At 38.1% G+C, this 26,308-nt stretch overlaps 5 protein-coding genes across 15 annotated transcripts in view; 2 read left to right on the top strand and 3 right to left on the bottom strand.

Annotated features, from left to right (window-relative positions):
- The window catches only part of hppy (MAP4K3-like protein hppy), a 10,062-nt gene extending 6,537 nt beyond the window's left edge, over positions 1-3,525 (top strand). For all 7 annotated transcript variants that reach the window (XM_011301696.1, XM_011301693.1, XM_011301691.1 and 4 more), the window contains 2 exons: positions 67-193; positions 287-3,525. In XM_011301696.1, coding sequence (XP_011299998.1) covers positions 67-193; positions 287-386 — 227 coding nt within the window. In that variant the 3' untranslated portion in view covers positions 387-3,525. The remainder of the gene's footprint in view (positions 1-66; positions 194-286) is intronic.
- On the bottom strand, positions 3,402-15,711 carry GEFmeso (Guanine nucleotide exchange factor in mesoderm). Its single transcript, XM_011301697.1, has 4 exons — positions 15,430-15,711; positions 7,786-8,268; positions 6,596-7,560; positions 3,402-6,408 (listed from the first exon to the last, which is right to left on the bottom strand). Exons 1-4 carry the CDS (start codon positions 15,494-15,496, stop codon positions 4,072-4,074), a joined length of 3,852 nt encoding a protein of 1,283 aa, XP_011299999.1. The 5' UTR covers positions 15,497-15,711; the 3' UTR covers positions 3,402-4,071.
- On the top strand, positions 8,839-20,881 carry Nop10 (Nop10 ribonucleoprotein). The gene is made up of 4 exons (XM_011301703.1): positions 8,839-8,926; positions 20,098-20,276; positions 20,358-20,400; positions 20,607-20,881. The coding sequence occupies exons 1-4, from the start codon at positions 8,854-8,856 to the stop codon at positions 20,702-20,704; spliced, it is 393 nt and encodes a 130-aa protein (XP_011300005.1). The 5' UTR covers positions 8,839-8,853; the 3' UTR covers positions 20,705-20,881.
- On the bottom strand, positions 16,018-20,165 carry LOC105264670 (serine/threonine-protein kinase VRK1). Of its 4 annotated transcripts, none has more exons than XM_011301701.1 (5): positions 19,909-20,165; positions 19,748-19,824; positions 19,452-19,659; positions 17,859-19,101; positions 16,018-17,507 (listed from the first exon to the last, which is right to left on the bottom strand). In XM_011301701.1, exons 3-5 carry the CDS (start codon positions 19,615-19,617, stop codon positions 17,363-17,365), a joined length of 1,554 nt encoding a protein of 517 aa, XP_011300003.1. In that variant the 5' UTR covers positions 19,618-19,659; positions 19,748-19,824; positions 19,909-20,165; the 3' UTR covers positions 16,018-17,362. The 4 variants fall into 4 exon arrangements, with proteins under 4 accessions (XP_011300003.1, XP_011300002.1, XP_011300001.1 ...); XM_011301700.1 differs by having other exon boundaries at positions 19,452-19,640; XM_011301699.1 differs by having other exon boundaries at positions 19,748-20,165.
- Positions 20,663-26,308, bottom strand: SIDL (SIDL trafficking protein particle complex subunit 10). 2 transcript variants are annotated; one of them, XM_011301704.1, is made up of 4 exons: positions 26,212-26,308; positions 22,463-25,449; positions 22,067-22,388; positions 20,663-21,789 (listed from the first exon to the last, which is right to left on the bottom strand). In XM_011301704.1, exons 1-4 carry the CDS (start codon positions 26,288-26,290, stop codon positions 21,662-21,664), a joined length of 3,516 nt encoding a protein of 1,171 aa, XP_011300006.1. In that variant the 5' UTR covers positions 26,291-26,308; the 3' UTR covers positions 20,663-21,661. The 2 variants fall into 2 exon arrangements, with proteins under 2 accessions (XP_011300006.1, XP_011300007.1); XM_011301705.1 differs by having other exon boundaries at positions 22,343-22,388; positions 26,212-26,293.

Genomic DNA, 26,308 nt, shown 5'->3' with positions numbered 1-26,308 from the left:
CGAAAATTTATGTTCTTTGACTGATTGATTGATTCAAGATAATTAACATAATAATAATAATTGCAGTTTGCCTACCTGACAGTGTCCTCGCGTTTCATAAATATGGAATGCAGGGCAGAAGCTACAAAAATGGAGAGATAACCCAAGAAATTAGTGATCCCAGTAGAACATATAGGCTTCTTGGCTCCGACAAGTATATATTTCAATTTTTTATTCATCTGACAGCCTCCTGTCGATTGCAGCTGATTTTATATTAATTTTGTTCCATTCAATTAATTTTTTTCAGAGTCGTTATGTTGGAGAGCCATTTAGTTCACTCGGGCACGTTGACTGAGACTGAAGGAGCTGATTTGTACATACTAGCAGGGCACGAGGCCAGTTATTAAACAATTAATGCGTTTAAACTCCTAGCTGTTCTTCTGAAATGAGTCATTTTTTTTTAATTAGAAAAAAAAAATGACACCGTCACATCCCTTTTCATTGTGATTTCCTAGGAATTTTTCTTGGAAATTACTGGAGCACTGGGTAATGACTTCAGCATCTAATTCGTATTATTTTTTAATGATAATAACTGATGATTCGTTTAGCTGTTTATGCTGGAATAATGTGATAGATATTCTTCAATTCCAGCCTCTGATCATGTATTTTCTAGGGGATTGATTTAATGATTATTGAATTATTGCTGCGGTATTTAATATTTATCCTTCCGCTTTTAATCTAGAGATTTACGGGATAATACGACTATTCATAGGTTTAATGAACAAATTATCCAACACAATCAATGTGCTTATCGATACTTATCATTATGTTCGTTCAATCATGAATGTAATCCAAGGATTTCATTGCCTAAAAATTTTTTCATTTCGATGTCTGCTTTGATGCTAGATTATTCGTAAAAATCGAGAAATTATTGTGTCAAATTGATGTGCCGGGAGCACGTGTACTTGGATTTAATTCAAATGCTTCGAAACTATTTTTAATAAATAGAGTACCTATATTTCATTTTAAAATTGAGAGATTCTAATTATTCTTGTATGTAAATAATAGCGTTATCACACTCGAATAACGGTTGAAAATTATAAAGAAAAAAAATTAACGAATGATACTTTCAAATGATTGTATATATGTATAGTTATTGACAGATGTGTATTTTTCTTTTTCAATTGCAAAATGAAAAAATCCAGTCTCATTACCGAGATTAATTAATATCACGTACGTCTACGTGTCTAGAAATTCAGTAGTGAATTGCAAAATTCCATTAAATATCGATTGATCTAAAAAACAATTGGTTCTAGGGAGAATCATCAAGAGATCTTTTTTATTGAAAATTTTATCAGCTCGAGAAAAAGTACTCTCATGTTTTCTCGTTAAATCGATAGTTTCAGAGATAAAGAGGTAATTAATACAAATAGTACGTACAATGCATTAATTTTACCACTTCATTACTGAATTTAATTCATATATTTTATTTCGAGCTCTGGATTGCATTGGAAATTACTGAATTCAATTATCATTCTCAATAAAAACACCAATTTTAGAATTATTCGATACTGGTCTCGATAATTTTATGACGAAAGGTTGAACAGTAACAAGTCCACTTGTTCTTTAGTCATATTCTCGAGGAATATGTCTTAATCAAAGAGAGATAGAGATTTTTCTAATAAAACCTTTTTTGTAGCTCTCACTTTTTGCGACAAAAAAAGTTGAAGCAAAAATTTTTAGATCTCTTTCTTTTTGAGAGATATTCCTCGAAAACATAAAGCGAAGAGGTGAAAGGTAACAAATTGATTTAGCTAATTTGTTTTTAGAGATATCTCAGTATTTAACAAAAATTATAGAATCCTCCTCAGGACCTTTATTGCAGAGAAAAACGAGAGCTGGGAAAAAGGTTCTCACAAAAATATCGCTATTTCTCTTGGATTCGGAGATATCCCTCGAAAACTCAAGAACTCACTAAATCAATTAGTTGTTATTCCACTCCCTCTTCCCTACTGAATTGTTTATCGTATTTTATAATTCGGAAATAACGAACGATTACTAGATGTAAGAGATCCCCTCGATGGCGTCTTCCCTCGATCTATCTCCTTTCTTCCAACGAGCACTCGACCCATTACAAATGATCTTTGATAAGAATTTCAATTAATCTTCATTTTTTTAATTCTCAAAAAAATTCCGAGACAATAATTTCACTAATTAAAGCCCGACAGAAAGATAAATAGAATTTAGTGGAACTTGTCTGCATTTTAATTCGTTATTGGGGATTCAATTAGCTTTTAATAATTTATTAACGTTTAGATATCCTGTAATTACTCACTTGCCTTTTATTATTTATTTCTCTCAGCTGTTGTGAGCTTCGATGCACCACGAATGTGCCCCAAATTGCTTTGTCAATGACATTCTTTCTTTGTGAATCCTCCAGCAAAAATTGTACCTGCCCTATATATCGTAGCTTGTCGCAATGTACGAGTCTAGTTTAACGAGAGTATGTGAGAAAAAAAATGAGACGATTAATATAAACAGAGACACGTAACGAAATGGTGTACAGGAAGCTGTATGCATTATTTTCATAGAAATCAGTTTGTTTATTTATCAAAAACACGGAGGAACAATGTAAAGTGTCAAGTTTATCGAAATCGTAATGGAAAACTCAATGTACCTAATAGGAAATTGGGCAATTCTGTAGAATTAAAAGGGAAATAGTATTTACGAAAGACTTATTACGCAGTTATTGCACATTCTTTTTGTTTCCTTTTCTTTATCTTTTTCAAATTATATTTTTTAATCAAGATATAACATTCGCTTCGACGTACAAATGATTGCGCATCGAAAATATTCAGTGGCGAAATTCTGTAGACCAATACAAATCGACATGAATCTTGACATTTTTAGTGAATATCTGGGAAACTAACGGAGATCAGGAAATTTTGTTTGAAACCTTTTTTCTAGATCTTAATCAACTTGATAAAAAAGTTATTACAATAATTTCGATATCTCGCTTAGATTTTGAGATTTTCAGGGAAAATGGTCAAGATGGATTTTAATTAAAAACTGGCGTTTTCTTGAAGAATTCTTCGTATTTCTATTAGAACTCGATTATAATTTTAAAATAAAACATAAATAAAACGCAAGTGAAAAATTTTTTAATTTAGAATAACAAGGATTTCTAATGTCCTAACAAAAATTCAAAAGAATTTCGATAGAAAACGCCAGATTTATCTTCTGAATTCGTACTAGTTGAAGACAAAGTTAACGATGAAATCCGCAGCATAAAACACAATAAGAATCTAGAAACTAGAAAAATACGATCGTTGAATTGATTTTTTTTGTATTCAACTCGTCAGAGATTTTTAAATCAGTGTAGATTCAAAACCGTAAATCTCCGATTCGTAATAGTAGAAAAATTAAATGACAGTATTGAACTGTTTATTTGTCAGTTATTTACAATCATTGTATTATGTATAAACGACTAGCAAAAATTATATTGTAAATAGGAAACAATTCTCCCAATAAAACAACAATATCAATTATCGTCTCTTTCATTGCGAGTAAGTCTCCAAAAATTTTGTTATCTAAAATACTAGAATCCATTGTCACACAGTTGCGTACAATATCACCTTACACATCTACTGCGGAATTATCAAGATAATAATTGACCTTATCAACGCCCAGAGGACATCCAAGAACTCCTGATTCATCCACACTCTAAACTCACGCATCCCAACTTCACAAATCCTCAATTAATTTCAAAAACCATTGATCCTACGAGAAAACCTCAAAAGAACTTTTTCTCTGAATTTTAATCAGCTACAAATCAAGTCCTATCGATTTCCCTCCTATAGTCGATAATTTTCGATCTAGAGTCCGATAAACCCCCCAATGCCTTTTGATTTCATTCCTCGTTTTTGATCTCGAATCATTATTTAAAAAAAAACGCGTATTTGAGAATAAAAAAAACCTTAAGAGCTAAAAATAATTTGAAAAGACATCAGAGATCCTTGAAAATCGTGAGAGCTTCCTGAAGGGATTACTCTCCCCGAAATAATACAATTGTACTGAATGGCAATAAAAATGTTACGTTTCGATCTGAGCCTGGAGCTGTCCAACCATTTTCCTCACCCATCCAGCCTGACTCTGTCCAGCTGAAATATCCCCTTCACCCCTCAGATCGCTGGCAGATACCAGGGCGACCCTGACAGCCTTAAACTGCCTATTCCTGAATTTCAAATTATCAGGTTTAGCAGCAATAGTGGGCTTTGCCCCAATTCCACTTGACACCTGCCAGCTCTTGACAGGTACAGGTGGTGGAATCTTCCTGGTCTCTCCCAGAGGTTCCCCCTTCCCCGAGGTGCTCTCATTATCACTAAATATTGCACTGTCCCTGAAGGCGTCGTCCCTCCCCTCATTGTGAACCAACGTGTGATAATCCTCAATAGTCTCGAAGGATTTTTCATAAAAGCAGTCAGACTCCTTCGTGTCAGCCTCCACCTCGTCCTCGTCCCCAGAGGATTTGTCATCAAGGACATCACTCTTGACTGGCTTTCCCAGCATTTTCCCCTCGAAGTACGACCCAAAGAGGACAGAGGGATCGGCATAATCTGCTTGGGCAATCCTTGCCCCCAGGCCCTCACTCCCCTGCTCATAATACAGGGAATGACTTTTAACTTCACCAGAGGTAATTCCAGGGACACACCCAGACGAGGGCTCGTCGACGTCCGTCGAGGACTCCCTGGACATCCTTAAGAGTTTCGATTTACTCCTCTTCTTACCCTTGTGAGTCCTGGGCTTTCCATCCCCCAGGGAATCACTGGATTCGAGTGTCTCTGTGCTGAGGGTCAGTCGCAGCCCCTGGAGTCGACTACCAGCTTTCGACAGAACATTCTTGAGCATTGTACTGCCAACGGTGTTCCTGTAGATCTTGTGATCCGGATGTATCCTGTCGGAGTCTGAGTCTACTGTTGAATTGTCCTCCAGAGAGCAGAAGAACGTCGAGGCTGAGTTTAATTCTGAATTCGATAATTTATTGATCTGCTCTTCAGACTGATACGAGTATCTCTCCATGTCCTCGAGGGTGATCTCCTCGGGTTTGTCCGAGGCGATAGTGAAGGGCCTCTCGTTCAGTGGTTTTCCATCCCTCTGGAGAAATCTCGACTTGGTTATCTTCTCCTGGGGATAATTGTCTGAATTAATCTGAAAGCTTCGAGGAAGTGATCCCGACTTCTGAGGTGACGTTGGCAGATCCTCGCAGAGTTTTGTCAACCAGACGGAGGGACGTGTGGGACTCTCAACCTTGATTTCCTCCTTGGACTCGTCGTTCATCCTCAGGGCGGTTTTTATTATTTTACTCTCAGTTAAAATGCTTTGACGTTTGAACGTCTTGTCATGGGTTCTTTGATCGTTATCTGGTTTGAAATTATTGTACTGCAGTCGCAGGTGAGAACCAGTAATTTTATCTGATTGATATCTCTGGGAGGTGGCGTTCCAGGAGTTATTGTTGGAACGAACCGATCTGTACTCTCTCCTCTCTCGAGTTACTCCTGTAATTCTGCTTAATCGAGTTATTCTGTTGTTTATGGAGGGAGTGGTGTAATTCTCACAGCAGTTGTCACTTTCCTCTGACGTGTCCATGGGGATGCTGGAGGTCTGCTCCTTGTGGAATCGTTGCTGTTGTCTCACATTCGTCATGCTATTATTCCTCTGCTTCTCCAGGAGTTTCTGAAACTCCTCGTTCTGCATGAGAATGTGACCGACGATCTGCTCTACTGTCTGAGGCTCGATGTTCACGTCTTTGTTGGTAAAATTATTCTTCAGGTTCTCCTCTCGTCGATCTTCAGGGATTGGGGAACTCCCTGGGTTCTCAGGAGTCTCAGGGCTCGTTGGGAGATTATTCTGATTATTGTTGGACTCTTCGTTAATGGTCACCTTGTCCTGGTCATCATCGGAGTGATTGAATGACACGTACGACTGGAATCCTGGTTCGGATTTTCGCCTCCAGTTTGTCAATTTCTCCTTGACCCTAGAGGCTCGTCCGTCCAGGGATCTGTTCAGACTCTGATCTCTCTGAGAGGATGAGGAAGAGGTCGTCGAGGAGGAGGACGAAACCGACGAGAGGGAGAACGAGGAATTCTCGTTGCCATCGAATTTCGCAGGGATTTTCTTCGCTTTTGGTCTCAGTCCTGCCTCTGATCTTCTTCGATCTTTCTCCTGCTTTCTTCGCTCCAGGTACTCTGGGGGTGATGAATACAGTTTCTTCATCGATATTTTCTCGGTACTCGACTCTTCGTCCTGCTGGGACTGCCCCAGCTGCAGGACCAATTGACGAGCGTGAATTGGAATCACTGCGTTGTAGTTCTCCAGCATCACTCGTTTTATCTGAAGTGTCCATTCCCTCTTGTGCTCCAAATTTCGTGCCTACGAAAACAAAAAAATTACTTGATCAATTAATGAATTAATCAATTAATCAATTCATCTAGACTCTAATCTATCAATATTTTCAGTTTGTCACGTCAAGTTTTTAATGACAAAATAATTGAATACCCTAACTAATGTATCAAATATTTTCTAAATAAAGATTCTCGCGAGAGAAAAATATTTTCACCTGCAAAGTGTACTGCAACCTGGGATTATCAAAAGGAATGACGTGGAAGCTGGAGGGTTCACCAGGAATGCTCTCGATGAGCATGAGATTGGAGCACATGATATGAGCTTTATAAACGAGCAATCCATCCTCTTTTTTCTTAGTGAGCAGTAGCATTCGTTCAAAGAGAAAAGCATGTCTAGGTGCCTTGGCCCCTCGCATTCTGAATCTCCCCTCGGCAATGAGCTCCCCATTTGTGGTGAGATCAGGCCCACTCCACCCATAAAGCAGTGATTGAATCTCCTGAACCCTGACTGCATGCTCGTGCTTTCTCTTCATAGCATTGATGTGCTCAGCGATACCAGTCATGGCCTTGAGAGCCTCCTCGATGGTGCTTTTGCCCCGATTGGAGTTCCTCCAGGTCTCATCTGCCTCGAGCTCCTTGGATAAATTCTCCAGAAGGAGATGATACTTGAGAATCCTCTGGACAGGTTTTAGGAGGAAGGAACCGAGGGGCAAGGCGTGTCCCAGGGCCTCCTGTCTCTCCCTGAATGCCTTTGCTGTCTCCTCACGACCCATCAACTCCGTCAGGATGGAAACAGCACGTGGATATTTCGTACAGTATTCAGTGTACACTTTGAATCCCAGATTGTGCTTTATGAAGGTGTTGGCTACTAGAATTGGCTCCAACTGGCAGTCTTTTATCTCCTTCAGGAATTGATTGTTGAAGTTGAAGATGTCCTCGATGTTGTTGAAGAGGTGTGTCAACTCGAAGTCAGTGAGGAGAGAATTGGGATCGTCTCTCCAGACTATCAGATATCCCTGGATTACTTGGCACAGGTGTTCAACGTAAATAGCCTCGGTGTCCACGATCTCCAGGAGAACTCTCTCCACGGTTGATGAGTCCTGGACATTCGGCTTTCTACGGTTTAGGGGGTCTAGTGTCTCCTCTGATGAACCTCCTCCTACTCCACTATCTCCGGATACTGCAATACAAATTAATACCGCATATTTATTATTTATTTATGTGTTCAATTAATTAATTCGCTGATTCTTCTGAATTGATTCTGAATAGTAACATATTTTATGGCATAGAATGTTAATAAAGAATTGAAAGTGAAGAATGGAGGACGTATTGTTGAAAGAAATAAATCAATAGTTTCTCAGAAGATTCAGTCAAAAAACTCTTCAAATGAAAAAGTTGAAATGACCTTGTGAACTGGCACAAGCATCAGCCAGTGACTCGACGGAGGCCAAATACGGATTAGCGGAAACATTATTTTCCTGATTGCTACCACCACTGGAAGACGTACTGGAGGCAATGGAACTCCCAGAAAGTGGCCTCCCCAGATGTTTCTTCTGTCGTACGGACAATGCATGTTCGGGGGTCAATCTATCATTATTATATTTATCGCCAGTTGCATTAACGCATCCCTTGGTACTCTCTTTCCTCTCGTCCTCATGGTTAACAGTTACTTTTGGTGTTTCTGTCTCTTTCATCGTCGAATGGTTTTCCGTGTAGCCAGCACCACAGATCTGACCGAATATGGTATTACGCTGTGAATGTGCAGCAACCAGACTCAGACGCTTCTGGATTGCTGCTGGTATCTGATCGCCGTGATTATTAACGTGATCCTTACGTGCCAACTCGTCGAATACCCCCAGGAGCTGGGGCACCAGATCTGTTGATGTACCTTCAACAATCAAATAATTTTGTTCAATACATTTCAGATAAAACCGAAAGAAAATTAAAACAAGATTAAAAATTCTCATGCACTCTTATCATTCAAGTTTACTCGGGGTGATGGATTTCATTTCCAGGAACTAGTCTCCAATTTTCAGGGGTTCAGAATTATGATGGAAAATTGAATGAGTGGAAAAATTGAGGAAAATGAAAAAATTAGATCGAAAATTTCTCCAAATTCTCCAAAGATTCGTAGTGAATCGAGAAGTGATCCCCAGGATGAACCCCTGAAAACAATATCTCCTACTAGTTTCTTCACGTAAAATAATCCGTCATTTTAGCCTGGATAAATAGTCCCCACTGGCAAGACTTACTATGATCCCAGTAAAGGGCAGAGTGCAATGAAACGCGATCAATTTCTCGGTAACAACTGGTACTCCTGCAGCACGTCGGTGCCACAGCAAAACGACTCACACATGGAACGAAAGCTGCACGGGTTTAACGTATGCCACAGACCACGGGAGGCGTTGAACCCAGGGGCATGCAATAGCTCCTGCCTCTTTCTAACTTCTTTCTTCGTTCTATATATACATTAATGTTCCCCAGTCTTCGTATTCCGAGAAAAGGGATTTCGATAATTTCGGTGAATCAGGATTCATCATCATCAGGTACGTCCTAGCCACGTGACTCAACGAAATTCACGTGTCTCAAATTTTTTTAATTTTAATTTTTGATTTTAATCAATTAATTCATTCGTTTTAGTATTGTCATTATTAATTTATTAATGAACATTGAATTATTTATTATTAGATTCGTTTGGATATACAACTACAGAAAATTCGAATTGAAGATTAAATAATTGTTTAAATATATGGATATATTTTTATTAGTAATGAATGATAATTATGTGATTAATTGGTGATTAATTGGTGATTAATTGGTGATTAATTATTATTATTTAGTATTTATTCATGTGCGGTTGTGAGGTGAGAGTTTTTTTATGTAGTTGAAATGGTAATGTATCCGATAATTATAAAACATTTGTTATTGTTTTGATAAATAATTTGTATTTTGGGGTGAGGTGAGTGTTGAATGGTGCAGGCCAGGATGGTTTTGTCGAAAATAACATCGTATTTTAGGTTGAGTCGAGGTATCTAGGGCCACTCTACGTCGAGAGCCGGAAATTGGGTTATAATTATTATTATTATGGACTAAGAAAACAAATTATTCACTAGAAAGCGGTGGTGAGTATTAAGACGCGTTCTGTTCAAATCTTTGAAGAATGCCCAATACCCATGTTTATAGAAAATTATTTATTTATTTTATTAATTCCATACTGTCAACGAAAAAAAATCAAAATGTTCATTCAACATTTAATAATTCAGAATGTACGATACCAAATGACAAGTTGCAGTAGAATAGTAACAATTTTTTTTAAATAATGAAAGAATAACAAATTGTTTCGATTGAAATTAAATTAGGATGGATTAAAAATTTGAAAAATGGATTTGAATCGAGAAACGATAGAATTCCATTGAAAATCTCATTAAAGATTTTCACACGCGCCTTCATCGGAAAAATAAAACATGAGCGAATGGTGAGAGACATTCCCCCAAAAAAAGAATGTCTTTGTCCATTGACTGGCACGAGCCCCTGGCACTCCAAGTGCCACATACCAATAGATTTCATTCAGCTATAAGTCAAGCCCTTGAAGTTAATGATCTCCACACACTCGACTGCAGTCTCACATTTCCAGTCTTTCCCACCGCCCGCAAAACCTCTCAATTCCCCAATTAAACATCAAATTAATTCCTCCCCCTCGTAACAACAAGTCAGACTAAACAAACGCTTTACAGCTGGGCGTAATCACGTGGAAATCATACGAATCACGCGATTTCCAAAGGGGAAACAAGTTGAAAGTTATAGTTATAATTTCAGTTATAATTTTTCTATCAATTAACCGCCTTGAAACGGTTACGCAGAATTAATTTGGTCTCCTTTTTGTTTATAACGGAAAATTATTGATTTTCATTGATCGAAAATCCTTGAAAAGTAGAAATCATTGGCTTCCATTCTCTTAGCTCATTGAAAATCACGAATTCCGCGATTACGTAATTGAGAAAACAAAAAATGAAGATTATTGCAAAGAATTCCACGTGAAAGCAAACAATAAAAAATGACGTAATCCCATGATCTCAAATCATTGACAATCACTAATCCCGCGATCACGTGATTCTGGAATTCCCAAAAAGGGAAATGATTATTGAGAGAATTCGATTGGCAGAGCGACAATAATAAATCACCGATAATCACGTACACCGTGATTACATGATTACGGAATTCAGTAGAATGGAAATGACTGTAAAGAATTCCATTTGGAAAAAGCTCAAGCCATGAAGATTGCTGGGGCACTGAAAGGAGCATAAATGAACAGAAAGGCATTGGCGTTCCAACGGATGAATCACGAACGTGACGGGCGCCTTAGGGTCGGCCAGTGGCGTGGCCACATGGTATTTTCACCGTCATTGAATTTAAAAAAAAAGGCATCATTCCCAATGCAGCACAAAAATTGCCCCACAAGGCCCAGCATAACAAGTAAAAACAACCCGGGGGCCCAATTGAATCGAACCTCTGATGTTCATTTCCATTGATACTTTCCACATCCCACGTGCGCTCTTTATTTTACCTGTCACTTTAAACTCTGACACAACGTCTGGACCAAATAAATTCCATTTCAAAAACCGTTAGCATTCCACTGATGATAATGCAACCACTGATAACATCGCGATGGGAGTAACTGTCAAAACAGCTGGAATTATTGAAAGTTTGTTGAGCACTTTGGAGATGATTTCACTTGCAGCAACAGGTAGACTACTGAAATGAATTCATGGGAAATTGTTGATATTGCTCGGTGTTAGTTTCCAGTTATTTCCCCCTCTTCGTGGATAACCACCAATGAGTCGTCACTTGATTATCGGTGGAATAGATGGAATTAAAGTCGTGATACTTCTATTTGGAACAAGTGATTTGGTGGGGGGTAATGACGACGATGTGGGAGACCGAATCATTAGATTTGTTGCATGATGAATCACAATGGACAATGCTGAGAAAATTATTTTATTTTTTACATGCAATGTGTCATATTGCTCTTGGAAAATTCTCCTGGAAATTAGAAGATTTTTCCAGGTTTGATTTTCGTTTTACGAAGGAATATGTCTATTTTGTAATTGCGGAATTTTGGAATTCGTTATTATTTTCCAGTGGAATTCTTTCCCAAATGATTTTCATCCGCAGGAATTCCACTATCGCGTGGTCACGTAATCACCTAATTAGTGATTGTCAATGATTTAAGAGAATGGAAATTCATGATTTATTCTTTTCTTTTCAAAATCTGAATAGTCTATTTTCGTCTATTTTTATCTATTGTGTCATCACGTAATCGCGGAATTCCGGATTTTAAATGAAAAATAAATTTTATTTCAAGAGAATGAAAGCTGGAAGTAATTTTTTTTTTAAGTTTCTCAACATTCAATCAATCAATCAATAAATGGAATCAATTTGTTTACTAATTCCCATGAGTTCCGTGATTTCTAACGATTTCATCGAATAAAAATCAATAATTTTCACAACTACGCAAACAATTTCAAAGAGTCATTGAATAAATATCTTAATTTTACGTAATTGGTGGATAAAGCGATTCGAGGTTTATCTCTTCTGTCTATGTACCCGGAAAAGACTTATTTTATTATGACGAGGAAATCATCATTGATCAGGAAATCAATTTGCTGGGAATCCAGGAAAAATGCGGGTCAATCATTTCCATCAAATTCAGTATTAAATTATTAATCCGAACATTTTCCTCATCGACAAACAAAATCTTGCAAATTCTTAATTATTCAAAAATTCAATTAATATGTCAATTAAATCTTGACCTTTCTAATCCTGAAAAATTTAATATCAAACATAATTCAATTATTAATACATTGAAAATTGAGAAAGGAGTACTTGAATATTTCAATTTTATCGAATTCCTCGACTTCTTTACTTTAACTTTCTCGTCAATTTTTTGTTTTTGAAATTTCAAGTATAATTTCCAAAAAGTACAAACAAGCAGTGAATAAATAAATAGTAGAAATAATTGTAGCGCCTCTCAAGTCGACGAGCGATTTCGATCAATCATATAACTTCCATTATTAATAAATGATTAATCTGAGCGGGGATTTAAAAATATATGGATTATTCGATAAGTTATCCGGGACTTAAAGCGGGTCAAATAGTCTCGAGGAAATTGAAGGGAATGGCAGAACGGAAAGGAGTCTTTTGATAATTGATACGAGCCATTGGACGAGAAACTGCGAGGCGGAACACTAATACATACTTTATCCTCTCAAATATGTACATATGAAGATATAATACAGCCACATGTGATGGTTGAAAAAGGAATACGGCGTCGGATATCCGAGACAGAAGAGAGAGCATTCGACTTGAGAAGTTTCTTGGCGCCAGTTTTGTCAGCTACCATTCCACATTCAGACTAAAAAAATCATCATTTCCCATCAATTCACCATTTATAAACAATTAAACTTCAATTTTCCTGTTTCTACTAATATCCATCAATATCTACTAATATCATCTCAATTCTCAAGGTTCTCCTAAATATTCCCAATTTTTCAGGAGAATTTTATCTGTAAAAAATCGTTTTAACAATGAAAATTTAATTTGCACAACTTATTTGTTTGTTAAATTCAATCAAAATTTATCATTCATTTGCAATTGAATGATTAATTGAAGGAAGTTATTTAATTGAATAATCTAATTTTGTATTCAATCTCCACAAGCTCATGGAAGAAAATGAAATTATTCTGTTTATTTAGCAAAAATTTGGAAAATTACTCCCGTAAACAAGAAGTGAGAGAAAATGGACGAATTAATGAATTATGTGTAGAATTCCTGAGAAATGAATAATTTGGCTGTATTAATTTTGATAAATTGATACAGTAATTAATTGCCCATGAAGTTTTTATCTTTTTTTTGTCCAAATAATTGCAGAATAATTTTAATGGCTGAAGTCCATGGGGTTCGGTGGAGCCGATAATTCTGATGATTGTGATTTATGTCGCTACATCCCGAGATATTTTAATTCCGCCTCCTCTTCATCTCAAATACTTCCCACGCACTGTTGTATACCGTATCCCTTGTTCGTCCACTGGATCCAATGCTTTAGCATTTTCATTAGCCAGGGAACAGCCTCTCGAGTTCTAGTTTATTATTGGAAAATTACGTTTAAAATTTCGAGTGAAAACACTTGGGATTTCTCATAATTATATTTTCCGGAGAATTCCATTTTCGAATTAATCAATCAATTGTTTCAATACTCATCGAAATTTCTAATTCTAAACCAAATTATTCATTATTATTAATTAATTATTACCATTTAATTTAATTTATTCATTTATTAAATTGAAAATTCCCAAAATACTTAAAATATTTTGAATTTGAAATTGATAATCCATCCGGATTTTCCGATTTTACGATTGTTAATTAATTCAATGAGAACAATAAATACAAGGAAATAAATGAATCAATTGATTTTATGAAAAAATTCAAATGGCACGATTGAAATGTATTTCTACGGATTCTCTGAGCTGAAGTGAGAACCATTGGCTTGGAATAAAGACATCTTTGAGATTCATGACGCTATATTTGATACACTGACTGAACATGTGGTCTCAATGAAATTGTAGTACATCTTCTTATCGATGATGCTGCTCAGATCCATCGACCCCACCCTATTTATTTCGAGTTGTAGCCACCTGGTTGTAACTTCCGGTTTTCAAATAAACAGGGCGATTGATACGAGCCTTCGGTTATCTCTCGACTTTTTTTAATAGTTGGGGGGGAATTTTTGGAGGTGGGATGTGCTGTTGAATATTTTCACCAGATATTTCCGGTGGTATTCTTGGAAATTTTTGTCGTATTTCGATTCCAGGGATTTACGGAGCATTTTTTTTGCTCTTTCTCGACTGGAACTGGGAATTTCTATAACAACGAGCTATGGGAATTGTCTATTTCAGTTTAATTATTTCGTGGAATTTATTTGTAATTAAATTGAAAATTCAATCCAACCGATTTTTTTATGGATTTTCAAATCCGGAAAGTATTAACAGGCGATTGAACTCCGGCGCCAGACAAATTATTCTGAGTCGTAAAGGGAAACAGAAAGATGTCAGTTAAAAGGCGTGAAGCCCTGAGCCGAGCCATTAAATTCCATCAGAGAATCTCACGATAACAGATAACGATTATCCTCAAAAAAAAAGTAGATATCATATCAGCGAGTAATCGACCATTTCCCCTAGTTTTTTCTTTTCGATACTCTGCAGACATCGATTTCCAAATCTAAAGATAATCGGGACTAAAGAAATATGGACACAAATTTCCTTTAAATAATAAATAATTATTTCGATCATTTGAATAATCAGTTGAACTTTATTTAGTTTTTATTCGCGTCCATTTCCCTTCAGTGCAGATCCCATATACTTATATATATATATATATAATCGGTTTTTCCATAAATAAATTGGACTAGTTCATTCAATTTTTTCATTTGAGAATGTGAATTATCTTCAAAAAAATATTGACAAAATATATATAATTCCCAAAATCAAAATATTGCAATGTTCAGCAATGGGATCTAATCCCCATGTGTCCAGAAGACAAATCCCAAATATTGGAATTTCCAATATTTATCTAGTATAAATTTCATTCATATATTTACCGACATATATTTCTATAAATATACGTGCGTATATCGAGCACACAAATTCGTATTAAAAACAATCGCATGTAACTAGCTGGAGGCCCTGGGACAATAGCCAGTTGCACATTAAATATTAATATCAATAATTCGAATAATGAGTAAAACAAAAATTCAGCAAGATGCTGCAAGACCCGCATATAATAGTCATGTGTGTGCAAGAGATGGGTACGAAGACTAGCCACCGCATCCGGCAGAATATATATTTTTTTTCAAATGTTTTTACAACACTTTCCAGTTTGAAATGAGTTGTGCTCTGGTGGATGAGACCCTTGGACCGGTTTGTGCGCTCATTTTCTCATGTTTCCAGGGACAAATAATAAATGAATTGTGATAAATCGATGGGAATAGTCTCACCGAAAAAATCCTCCCAACTAACGGATCCATCCGAGTCAGCACTGGCTCCAGTCACTTCACTATCCATTGTATGTACCCCTCAATTCAATTTTATCCACAAACTCGTTTGTTAAGTAATCGGTTGGTTCATTACACTGGTGTAAATCCGGCTCTTTGGCAAATTCCGGCCTTATGGGGGACAAATGAGGGCTTTGCATCAGCTATTTATATACATTCACGGAAATTCGAGAGGTATAACCCAATATTTTTAGGGAGCGTTTAATTTCGTGTCTTCTGGGTGAGCGCACGCCACCGACTGACCACTCGCCGACTCCCCACCGACTCTCCACCGACTCCCCACCGACTGTCGTCACACCATCATCTGCACTCTACCCTAAATGCCTAAATTACGCTCCCAATTGAAAAAAAAAAAAATATTACGAAAGATACGTAATTTTTGGCAGTCGTAAACCGACTTGATATTATTAATTTCTGACTTCATTATTTATTTACTAATCAATTAATATAATTCGCGTATAGGAAAAAAAAGGTCCTAGGAACGAAAATAAATGAAGGGATTGACGAAGGGACAAATGAATAACGCAATAATCCCATTCCAATACATGGTGCCTATATATTTACATACATGACAATGACATACTTAATAATACGAATATTACAGAATTCATGATTAACGAGTTTCGCTTTAATATTTTTCTACACGTAGATATCGATACATTAACGCTGCGTAAACGACACTAGACAAAAGCCATCTGCATCCGTTTCATCTCCATACGCTGGAAGAAATCTTTAACGGGGAAATCACAAAATCATTTATACTCTTCGTGGAAATTCACTTGATCAATTAATTCAAAAGATGTACAATCCGCTGGAGCCGCTGAGCTCGATGCAGAGAATGCAGAGAAAAAAATTAATTCATTATAAAAATCATATACATTTGACAAATACAACATAAAAATTTATTCGATAACAAAAAAAAATTGTGACTGAAAAAAAAACTGGCAATAAAAAAATAATCTACCCCAATGATTAGCTTAATTCACGTCAAGAGATGTACAAATCACAATAAAATCAGCATTACACTGATTACTAGACTGATATAATTAAAGGTGTATCTAAACATTATCAATGCAATATCGATGGTCTTGTGCTTGTCTGGAATAACGATGGAAGATTGATAGATTCAGTAGTGAAGGGATAGGATGTGTCAATGAAATAGAGATCATTAGCTTTTTCTCTGTTTATTTAGAAAAAAAGTTATTACCACAATCTCAGTTTATTCTTACTTCTAAATGTGACCTAGTTATGATCTTCACTACTGAATTGCTCAAATATTTTATAGAAAATGATGAAGGGCGATTTATCGTTTCACATTTTCCTGAATTACCGCCGATAAAAACTCAGTGAAAATAATGCAGTCTTATAGAATTGGCGAGACTCAATGTTCACGTAATGAGGATTAATTCGAATGATTTCTTACAGCATACTCGTCAAAAAAGAGAGATACCTGACTGGAATCGACTATAAATTCACTAATAGTAAAAATACTAAGTAATACAATATTCTCACGTATGGAGATATCCAAAAAAAAACCAATGCTCTCTCAAAAAATTCGGATTAAATTCTATTGGAATTGCATAGGGAATGGTCAATGGATTTTTATTTTACTTTTTTTATTTCCTCCCCAATTTTTCCTTATTACAACAACTTTCATGACAGAATTTCTATGGCAACACCTTAAAATTCAGAATTTGAACTTTAATAGTATTTTACAGAATTAATAGAGAAAGCATTGGGTTTTTCTATTGAATTTTACCAATACGTGCGATGCCATTTGCGGAGTAAGTTCATTGAGAAGATTCAAGGCCGATTTTTTTGTTCGGGTTTATTTCCTATTGTTGTTGGAAGTTGTTGAGGAAATTTAATTCTTCCACTACTTACGATTCAATCTAGCCACGCGAGAACGCGTGATTCTTGGAGAAATTGGCTTCTCTGTCATTGAAATTACCGATTGAACTTTCTTCTTCAATTGCGCAACCTCCTCCATGGCCGGTGTCATCCATTTAGCCTTTAGCTCTCTGTTGAGTAAATAATTTTAGGATTAATGGGCGTGGGAGACAAAAAATAAACTCTCCAGCATGTTTACCTTCGATAAACAAATTTTCACCTGAAGGGTGACCTCACAGCAATTTTTGTACTCTCAATACTATCAGTAGTACAAAAATTATTATTATTATTGTTATTATTTTGTACTATTGATAATTATTGACCTTTAAAATATAATTTAAATATTGTTTGGACAGCATATGCCAAAAAATACAATAATTACTTGAATTTTGGAGGTCAACTCGTTTTTTTACTTTTACTCCGACTTTTGTTTTTCTAAAATCCCTTTTTCATTGAATAATTGAAAGAAAATAAAATCTTACTCATTAAATTTAGATTTGTGCCTATAAGTCCCTGTCTGCCTGTCTTTCATCCTCTGCAGCACATGCAGCATGGCATAAGTGGGCAAAGAAGGTGGTGGAGGTGATGGTGGAGGAGTTAAGCTGTGGATAACATCGTCCCCATTGGTCTGTACAACACTGATTTTAGCAAGTTTATCAGGATGCCGGGCAAGTACCTCTTCCCAGCTAAATTTTTCAGTCTCCACAAGTGCCTGATGATTCCTCGTTATTCTCCCCTCGCAGTTGACAGGTTTGCAGGGTCTCCTCTCCCTCAAGTAGGGCATCTTCTTGGGCCTGAGATAACTGATATTCTCATCAGCCACAAGTCTCTTTCCAAGGCTCGACGCCAGCCCCTCCCTCTCGGCTTTACCCCTGGGTGTAAATAAACTCCTGAGGTAAGAGTAATTGGGTTTAGCCTCGAAATCCAGAGTTGCGATGTACTTCATATAGGCAGTGATAGCAGCAGGTGGTTTTTTTCGATCTGGAAAGCAGACTTTCATGAAATTTGTAATGTCCGATAGAAAGAGTTCCTTCTGGCTGTGAATGTCGTCAGGATTGCTAGTGGGTGACATTCCTCCCTGCTCCCTCTCCCAGGGGAGTCTACCGCAGAGCCACTGGAGGATATTGTACCCCAGAGTCTCCATGTCCCCTCGTCTGGAGTGAGTGCCATGATGGGCATCTCTGGAGGTGAATTCGAGAGTTCCCTCGTGGGCCCTCCTTTCGTCGTGAACGAATGGCTTGTGAGCACCAGCTGTCGTTCGAAAACGATAGGCCAGTCCATAGTCTACCAAATAGGCTCGGGGATTCTCTGAGATCGTCGGCACATCCTCCAGAATTATATTCGAACTTTTTACGTCTGAGTGGGCGTATCCGTGACTGTGGATGTACTCCAGGGCGTCCAGCATCTGACCTGCCAAGTTGTTCACCAATTTTGTCGGGAGTTTTCTACCGTAATTCTGAAATAATTGACCCACGTCGATACCGTAACGTGGTATCACCAGGAAACGAAAACGTTCCCCTTTGTAAATGTGGGATCCTGAGCCTTCGTAACTCGGAATTCCTATTCTTGAGAGGCTCTGGCTATCGCACCATTTTTTTATCATGTGCTGACGGGCTGCTCTGATGTAGAAGTTCATCTCTACGAAGAGTGGTCCGTTGTGGTGGGGCTCAATCTTTATTACGTATTTGGCATCTTGTCCCACAGCTTTGTGAATTTCTTCTGACGCTGCAACAAAAGGATTTCCGTCGGTTTTAGGGATCATTCCAGGGAAATTCAGAACAACTGAGTAAAAAACAGAATTCACTTAGTCCCGGATTTTTATTTCCCCTTTCTTTAATTCCCCTGAGATGTTCAACAATTCAAATTATCTTCTTTACCCAAACAAGCCTTAGAAAATCGACTCAATATTCAAGAATTGTCTAGAATTTCTCTGAAACGTGAATCGTAAACTTGAGTTGGAAATTCCCAGAAATTTCTTTCTCATTGCCTTAATCCCTGCAATTTTTTTGATGCATTTAAATAATCTCTTTGCATCATCAGAGTTGGAAGCCGAAGGAAAAAAAAAACCAAATTACCAAGATAAATGTCTCCGAAACCTCCGCAACCGAGACGCGGTCCAAGTCTCCAGTCTTTCTGTGTAATATCAGTCAATATTTCGTCGAGAGGTAGACGAGTTGGGAGACGACATCCTGGTGCTGCAATTCTTTTAATCGGCAAATCCTCAGCCCTCCTGGGTGCCATTTCGTCGTTTAAATTTTCAACATCTAGAACAATCCCCTATTACTAAAAAAACCAAGCGACAGATTGCAATAAAAATTCCAATCCCATGAACAAATTCTCCAAAGTATTTTTAATAAAAAAAAAAAATCACCTGGACCAAATGCTGAGATTATCTTAACAATCCGGAGTGACGAGAATTTTCAAGTTCTTTTAGTATAAAAAAATCACCTGAAATAATTGTTTACCAATAAAAAAAATGACGTCTACGTTTCCCGAAAATTCACTGACATTGTGTCATTTCAAGTTACAAACCGCTGATAATAATCAACAGCGATAAACAATCGTCGAAAGTTTTGATTTTGAGGTTTTTTATTATCACCTGGACACTGTTTTTTTTAATATTATTATCGGTTACTGCCTGTCTAATAACCGTTGGCACTCATCTGCCATTTTATATATTGGGAGAGGAGAAAATGTACATATGATTCGTTTTTTATTTAGGACTTCTGGGAGATGGCGCCGATATTCTGTCGAGCCATGAAAATACTCCCAATTTCCCAAACATTGCACACGTGAAAATTTCCAAAAGTAAAATCAGGAGTTCAACGGAAAATAAACACAGGAAAATGTATCTCATGTATTATTTAAATGAAAAAGGCGAGCGTGTGTACACCCTGAAGGTAAATAATTACTCAATTCTCATTATGCAGTGATAATTTTTTCGGGGTTATGCACCACTAATTTCCCGTTGATTTTTCCAGAAAGTCGATCCCAATGGAAAACCCACGCTGTCAGCACATCCAGGTAATTTTGTATTTTTTAACAACATTTTCATTTGAATTTATAAAAAAAAATCCATTTTTCCAAAAATCCAAAAATCCAAGAAATGTAACATAATTAATTGGAGGGGATCATCAAATGGAATGAGTAGTATAAAAAGATAAATTATCTAGAGCAGACGAAAATTATTGTGAATCATTATTTTTTTCATTCCAATCCTTCGATTTCAGCTCGATTTTCACCTGAGGACAAGTATTCTAGGGAAAGAATCACTTTGAAGCGGCGATTTGGACTGCTTCTTACACAGCAACCAATGCCAATTTATTAACACAACAATTATAATTTTTTATAAATAAACTTCAGCTCCAAAATCTTCGATTCCTTCTGTATAATAAAATAAACATGAACAGCTGATTTCTGCCACGATTTGGGATAACAACAATTTAAAGAATTATGAGTTCAGATTGCTGTTGCGGTTGTAAATAAATAATAATTGGAAATTAAATGTCGCTCGTATGATATACCTATTACCACTTTTATTAAATTGCGAATCAGTTAGTACTCATTTTTTTTTGGAATACCTCACTCTATGTATAAATATTTACAAGGCATTTTGTTTCGAACACGATACACTCCTCTCCAATGAATTTACAGACATAAACGAAATTATTTCACACCTCGGTTTGAGACTTGGTGATTATGATTTACAGGTCCTGCTGATTATCGTAAACCTATCGAGTATTTTTTTTCGTATGTACATGGATTGAGGCTCGTGGAAGCCCTGTCATGAGGAAAGTACGCGGTTTTTATTCGTTGGGATGACTAAGTTCAGATTTCCACGTGTAAAAAAATTTTACAGGAAAAGTACGACTATTTATTAAATAATAATGCTAGAATTCCATTGGATTTTCTATTAGTTTTTCTCTGAAATAACCAAAATGCTCAAGAATATATAGAAAATATTCCATAAAAAAGTCAATAGAATCCAATTTTTTAAATACTAATTATTCTATTGAGATATCTTTCACGAAATTTCTTCAGCTCAAATTTTCCAGAATTATTTGCGTGATTTTGTTGATGAAAGGACAAAAAATGGAATGACATAAATCAGAAAATTTGAAATGAGGAAATTATCCCCCAGAAAATTTCCTATTCAATTTTTTTATACGTGAATTGGTCCATCAGACCTCTGATGGCACGATTTTTCACCGCAGGAGAAACAGAAATTAGGAAAAAATAAATAAAACTAGTGGGAATTATGCAGATTCGGCGGTTTTTTCGATGATCAGGTGGATTCTGCAGGAGCTGCCGGCAAGACGTGCACCTGCTGGGCCTTGCTGGCATTATAAACCTGACCTGGACTAAATGGCTCCAGTCTGGGGCCCGTGGAGACCTCAGACTTCCTCGAGATATCTGTATCAAACAGAAACAATCCAAAAATAAAAAATCCTCGGTTCTCCCTCTTCTTTCACGTGTGGCAAAAAAAATCAAAAATATTATAAATTCTATGAAATTTTTGTTGGAACTTCATGAGAATGACTTTTACATTTTATTGCACACAAAAAGTAACTATTATTATTTTTTTCCCATTTAATTAAATATTCCCAACAATAAATCATCAGAATTTCTTGAATATTTTCTCCACGTGATTCTGAAATGCTTCGAGTAAAATGTGATTGATGAAACTGACCATTTTTAGTCTCAATTGCTGGAATGTACCGTGACAATCGTACGACAGGAAGTGGCAGATACCCACTTGTCAATGGCATAACGTCGAGTATAACACTCTGTTTGTCCTGAGTATCTAGAGTGACAATTCCTGCAGTACGACCACAAACAGCCCACATTGACTGATCAGCCAGAACTTCATACATTAATTGGGGTGGAGGGGTGGTATTAGTCGTGGATAAAACTCGAACAACAGTTAAACACAGGTGACACATGCTACCAGCACGACAAAATTCACCTCCTGTTCCACTGGCCTCCACTTTCGACGACACCATGAACATTGTCTGCAAATATTCATTCCATATAAAAATAAATAACACCATTGATTTACAGAATTGGATTTTTCTCTGAAACTTACCGCATAATCGACGACATCGAAATTGCACCTGTACAAGTAAACCGCCAGTTTCCTCTCGAGTTTCTTAATCTCCAGAGGGTCATCGTCGACCTCATTCCTGGTCTCCTCCACCAGAGAGTACTTAACCCTGAAATCGACCTTGATAGCTCCAGTGCTCCTCCTGTCATCCTTCCCCAGTTCCATCTCCCACATGAACGATACCCTCACTCCATTCCCAATAACGAGACTCTGCCCAGCCACTGGATTGAGACTCTTAAAAGCCACATCAACAGAACTGCTGGTGATGAGTTCAGGTTCTCTGAGCTGGAGAAGCTGTCCAGTGAGTCCAACCACGACAATCTGAACGAATTTCCTCTCCTTGGCAGTGTGCAGATGCATTGAGGACATGAGAGGTGGCCCAAAATGAAGGGAAATCGTCTCCTCAACCCCCCAGGGTGCCTGAATATTCAATTTATGTTCCATAGACGAAGAGTCTTTCTTTGGTGGTAAATCAGCAAAGACCTTGAGCTTAAGCCTGACAACTCCGAAGGGCTCACACCCTGGGGATTTCACCTCGAGCTCCGACCCCATGGTTTTCTCACCGTCAGCAATTTTTAAGACGAGTCCGCGGGATGTCCAGAGCTTCAGCCTGTCCCCCTCCTCGATCCTGACACTTCCACTGGATATGACTAGCTCAATGTCCTGGGGAAGACCTGCCACTAGGTCTCTACTGTTAACTGAAATGTTGGGCTGAGTTTTGGCTACCTCGTAGCACAACCTGGGATTAATGACACCTGATCTGTATTCTATTTTCTCCTCGACAATCAATGCCAGTTGGTTTATCCTATAGATCCCTGGCTGGTCGTCCCTCTTGGTGACAGTGAATTGGTTCTTTCCCGGTGTCAGGACGAACCTCTCGCAGGTGAGGGCTTTACTGAAATCCCCTCTGGTGTCCACTGATGGTTTCCTGTGCTTGGAGCTATCAGATCTGGTGACAATTGGAGCAAAACTCTTGTCGATTACACCAGCTGTTGTCAGTGTCTTGTTCTCGTTGTGGTCGAGGTATGAGTGGACTCGAAGGGGCATCAGCAGGTGATTCCTGGGTTTCAGGGAGTCGATAGTCCATTTGGAGACCAGGGGAATCTTCTCTGGAGGCTTTCCCTTTTTTTTCGGTGCACCAGGGGGTTTCTTCACTTCTTCTGTGGATATCAGGGCCCTCGTACAATCGACTGCTCTCGGTAATCGAGATGTCATTGTCACATCAATGCTCACTATGCAATCCTGGACAACTTTGTCTGAGACCTTGACGTTCAGCTCGAGAATTGTGAAGGTGTCCTCTAGCTCAGTGAGCAGTGGGCACGACAGCATCTTCATGTATCCCATCATCTCTTCAAAGTAGGAACTACGGACTGTGATGTGAAGGACTTCGGAACTCGCTATTGCACTGCAGATCTTTATGTATCTCTCGGTGTCGTCCATTTGCTTGTAGCACTGAGCTAGCTCCAGTCGAGTCTGAGCTGCCAGATCATCCCACCTTTCGTCCACGTATGTGTTGAGGGCGTCCAGGAGAAATGCCACTGCTTTCTGGTTCTCCCCGAGGTCACCGTAGAATTTTGCTAGCTCTTTTCCTATGAATCTTGCTGATCGTATCCGGCCCACATGCTTGTATGTGCCCATGGCAAGTTCGGTGTGCTCCAGATACTGCCTCCTGAACACCTCCTTGGATGAGAGAGCCCCTTTCAGTCTGTCAATTGGGGAAATCTTTCCCTTTCCCTGATCACAGGAGTCTCCCATTCCAGCAATTAGATAAACAACAGTGTGCAGTTGCTGGCTGGTTGGTTCACTCCCAGGCATGAGTCCACATATTCTCCCAAGTTCCCCCAGCTTGTCACTGGCAAGAGCCCACAGTCCAGCTGTATGAAGAGAGCACAGATCAACCTGCTGTCCATTATCCCCATTTGATACTCGCGACTGACACGTCTGAAGAACCTCCAGGGCACAGAGAAATGCCCAGCATTCGACAGATCCTCTGGGCCTCTGGACCTCGAGGATTTTGAGTTCACTGAGAGTATTGTAAACGAAGGATAAACACCTCTGTGCTGCCTCCCAGGGTCTATCCAGCAGCAGCAAAAGGGCGCACTGCCTGGAGAAGAGGTAGCTCCTCAGGTCCAGGAGGGAGGACGTGCATTCAGCGATGAGAGTCCTCAGGTGATCTACTGAATTATCGAGTTTAACTCCTGCCCAGCTGTTGAGAGGACTCTGGAAGGTCCCCAGCCAGGCTGGAGTCTCCCCCACGTCGGAGTTCAAGACGAATTGGGTAAAAAGGGCGTCCAACTCGTCGTACTGCACCAGTGCCTCGTCATATATCCCCAGCATCTCCAGGACGAAGGCCAGCTCCTCCTGCAGGAGGAAATATCGACAGAAATTCCAGGACAACTCGTTTCGACGCTCTCGTTGCTCTCGAATCGTCTCCTCGAATTTTGAAAGTGTTTTGTCGTACGCGGTTAGCGTAAGGTGGCGAATTCTTGATAGAAGACCCCTCCAGGACTCGGCGGAACGGGACTCCGATTTTATCGGGTTTATCACTGACAGGCATCTGTCGCCGTGCTTTGAGGCGAAATCACTGCGAATTTTATCTAGGACTGTTGTCCTGGGGATTAGTTTGTTGGTTTTTTTTATGTCGTACGTCTCGACGATTACTATCATCCAGTCCTGGATTCCGAATTGGCTCAGGGTCTTCAACCAACTGTCGATGTCATCCTTGATATTTAGTTTGTACATGTCCAAGTCTGAGCATTCACTCCAGTAAATGTGGAGTATCGGATGTTTTATCAGGTGCCAGTCTTTCTCCGAGGGCAGAACATCCCGGGAGAATTGCACGAATGATGCGTTGAGTTTTATTTTTTTTAAGGGACGTCCGAAGGATCTTCGCCATTCCACGATGTCTAGGGGTATTGCCTGCAGGAGATTGTTCTTTATCGTTGAAAACAACGCTTCATCTCCCGCATCTGGAAAATATAAATAATTTTTTCATAGAAATTCAAATATTGAATAATAGTGAAATGAAGTGATAAAGTCGATTTTTTTTGTGTTAAAAATTGATTTCTCTCGAAAACTATTGATTCTAGGAGAAAACGTCAACAGACATTTTTTGTCGGAAATTCGATAAACTAGGAAAATGTCTCGTAGGTTTTTCGTCTTAGATTGATAGCTTTCGAGATAAATCGATAATTAAGGGAAAAATTAATTTCTAACTTCATCAGTTCGTCAGAAAATTAAAATTTGCATTTGAGTATTGTTTATTTAGTCGCGGGGGATTTCAGAACAGTTCGTAATTTCCGGAAAGAATATGCAGTTGTTGGTAGACTGATAACACATGGACGAGATATTTTTATCAATGAACTGAATGAGAAAACTCTCTAGAATACCGAAAGCTTTATTTCTCTTTCGAGTAGAAATTCTTCAGTCTATGATTTCCCAAAAAACAATCAAGAGCTGTTTAAAAATGATTGTAATATTTTCCACAAAAATTCGCAACGTTAGAAAAAAAAAAAAGAAAATACCGGAAAACTCTGAATTTCAGTTAAAAAACACCAAAAAATATATAAATGAAATAAAAACAGGTAAAACATTTCTTAAACGTTCAAATAACCAGTAACAGATGTAATTCGAGTAATTGAGTCTCATCTGTAGATTGACAGTTCCGGGGGCGTGAGTCCGACAAGACGTGACTAAATCCCCAAAAATCCCTAAAAAAATGAAAAACTCACACGTAATGATGGACCTATTGTCCATGGATCCTCCAGATTTGTTTTCCCCAGAGAATCCCGTAGTTCCATTGCAATTCATCTCAAAATATCTTCAATC

This window comes from Fopius arisanus, unplaced genomic scaffold (assembly GCF_000806365.1).
Source record: "Fopius arisanus strain USDA-PBARC FA_bdor unplaced genomic scaffold, ASM80636v1 scaffold00024, whole genome shotgun sequence".
In the NCBI taxonomy this organism is placed as follows: Eukaryota; Metazoa; Arthropoda; class Insecta; order Hymenoptera; family Braconidae; genus Fopius; species Fopius arisanus.
The sequence above is the reverse complement of the archived record's forward strand: the minus strand, read 5'-3'. Positions and strand labels throughout refer to the sequence as shown.

Bases quoted from the DNA above. Each gene is read 5' to 3' on its own strand.
- Nop10 (XM_011301703.1), top strand. From the start codon at position 8,854: ATGTTCCCCAGTCTTCGTATTCCGAGAAAAGGGATTTCGATAATTTCG. The intron at 8,927-20,097 runs GTACGTCCTAGC...TTTTTTATTTAG, and splicing joins TCAGGATTCATCATCATCAG to GACTTCTGGGAGATGGCGCC. The intron at 20,401-20,606 runs GTAATTTTGTAT...CTTCGATTTCAG, and splicing joins CACGCTGTCAGCACATCCAG to CTCGATTTTCACCTGAGGAC.
- GEFmeso (XM_011301697.1), bottom strand. From the start codon at position 15,496: ATGGATAGTGAAGTGACTGGAGCCAGTGCTGACTCGGATGGATCCGTT. The intron at 7,561-7,785 runs GTCATTTCAACT...TTTGTATTGCAG, and splicing joins TGCTTGTGCCAGTTCACAAG to TATCCGGAGATAGTGGAGTA. The intron at 6,409-6,595 runs GTGAAAATATTT...TTGTTTTCGTAG, and splicing joins GGTTGCAGTACACTTTGCAG to GCACGAAATTTGGAGCACAA.
- LOC105264670 (XM_011301699.1), bottom strand. From the start codon at position 19,617: ATGGCACCCAGGAGGGCTGAGGATTTGCCGATTAAAAGAATTGCAGCA. The intron at 19,102-19,451 runs GTAATTTGGTTT...CTTTTGTTGCAG, and splicing joins TTTCGGAGACATTTATCTTG to CGTCAGAAGAAATTCACAAA. The intron at 17,508-17,858 runs GTAAGATTTTAT...TTTACTCAACAG, and splicing joins CACAAATCTAAATTTAATGA to AGAGCTAAAGGCTAAATGGA.
- SIDL (XM_011301704.1), bottom strand. From the start codon at position 26,290: ATGAATTGCAATGGAACTACGGGATTCTCTGGGGAAAACAAATCTGGA. The intron at 25,450-26,211 runs GTGAGTTTTTCA...TATATTTTCCAG, and splicing joins CAATAGGTCCATCATTACGT to ATGCGGGAGATGAAGCGTTG. The intron at 21,790-22,066 runs GTCAGTTTCATC...TGTTTGATACAG, and splicing joins AGCAATTGAGACTAAAAATG to ATATCTCGAGGAAGTCTGAG.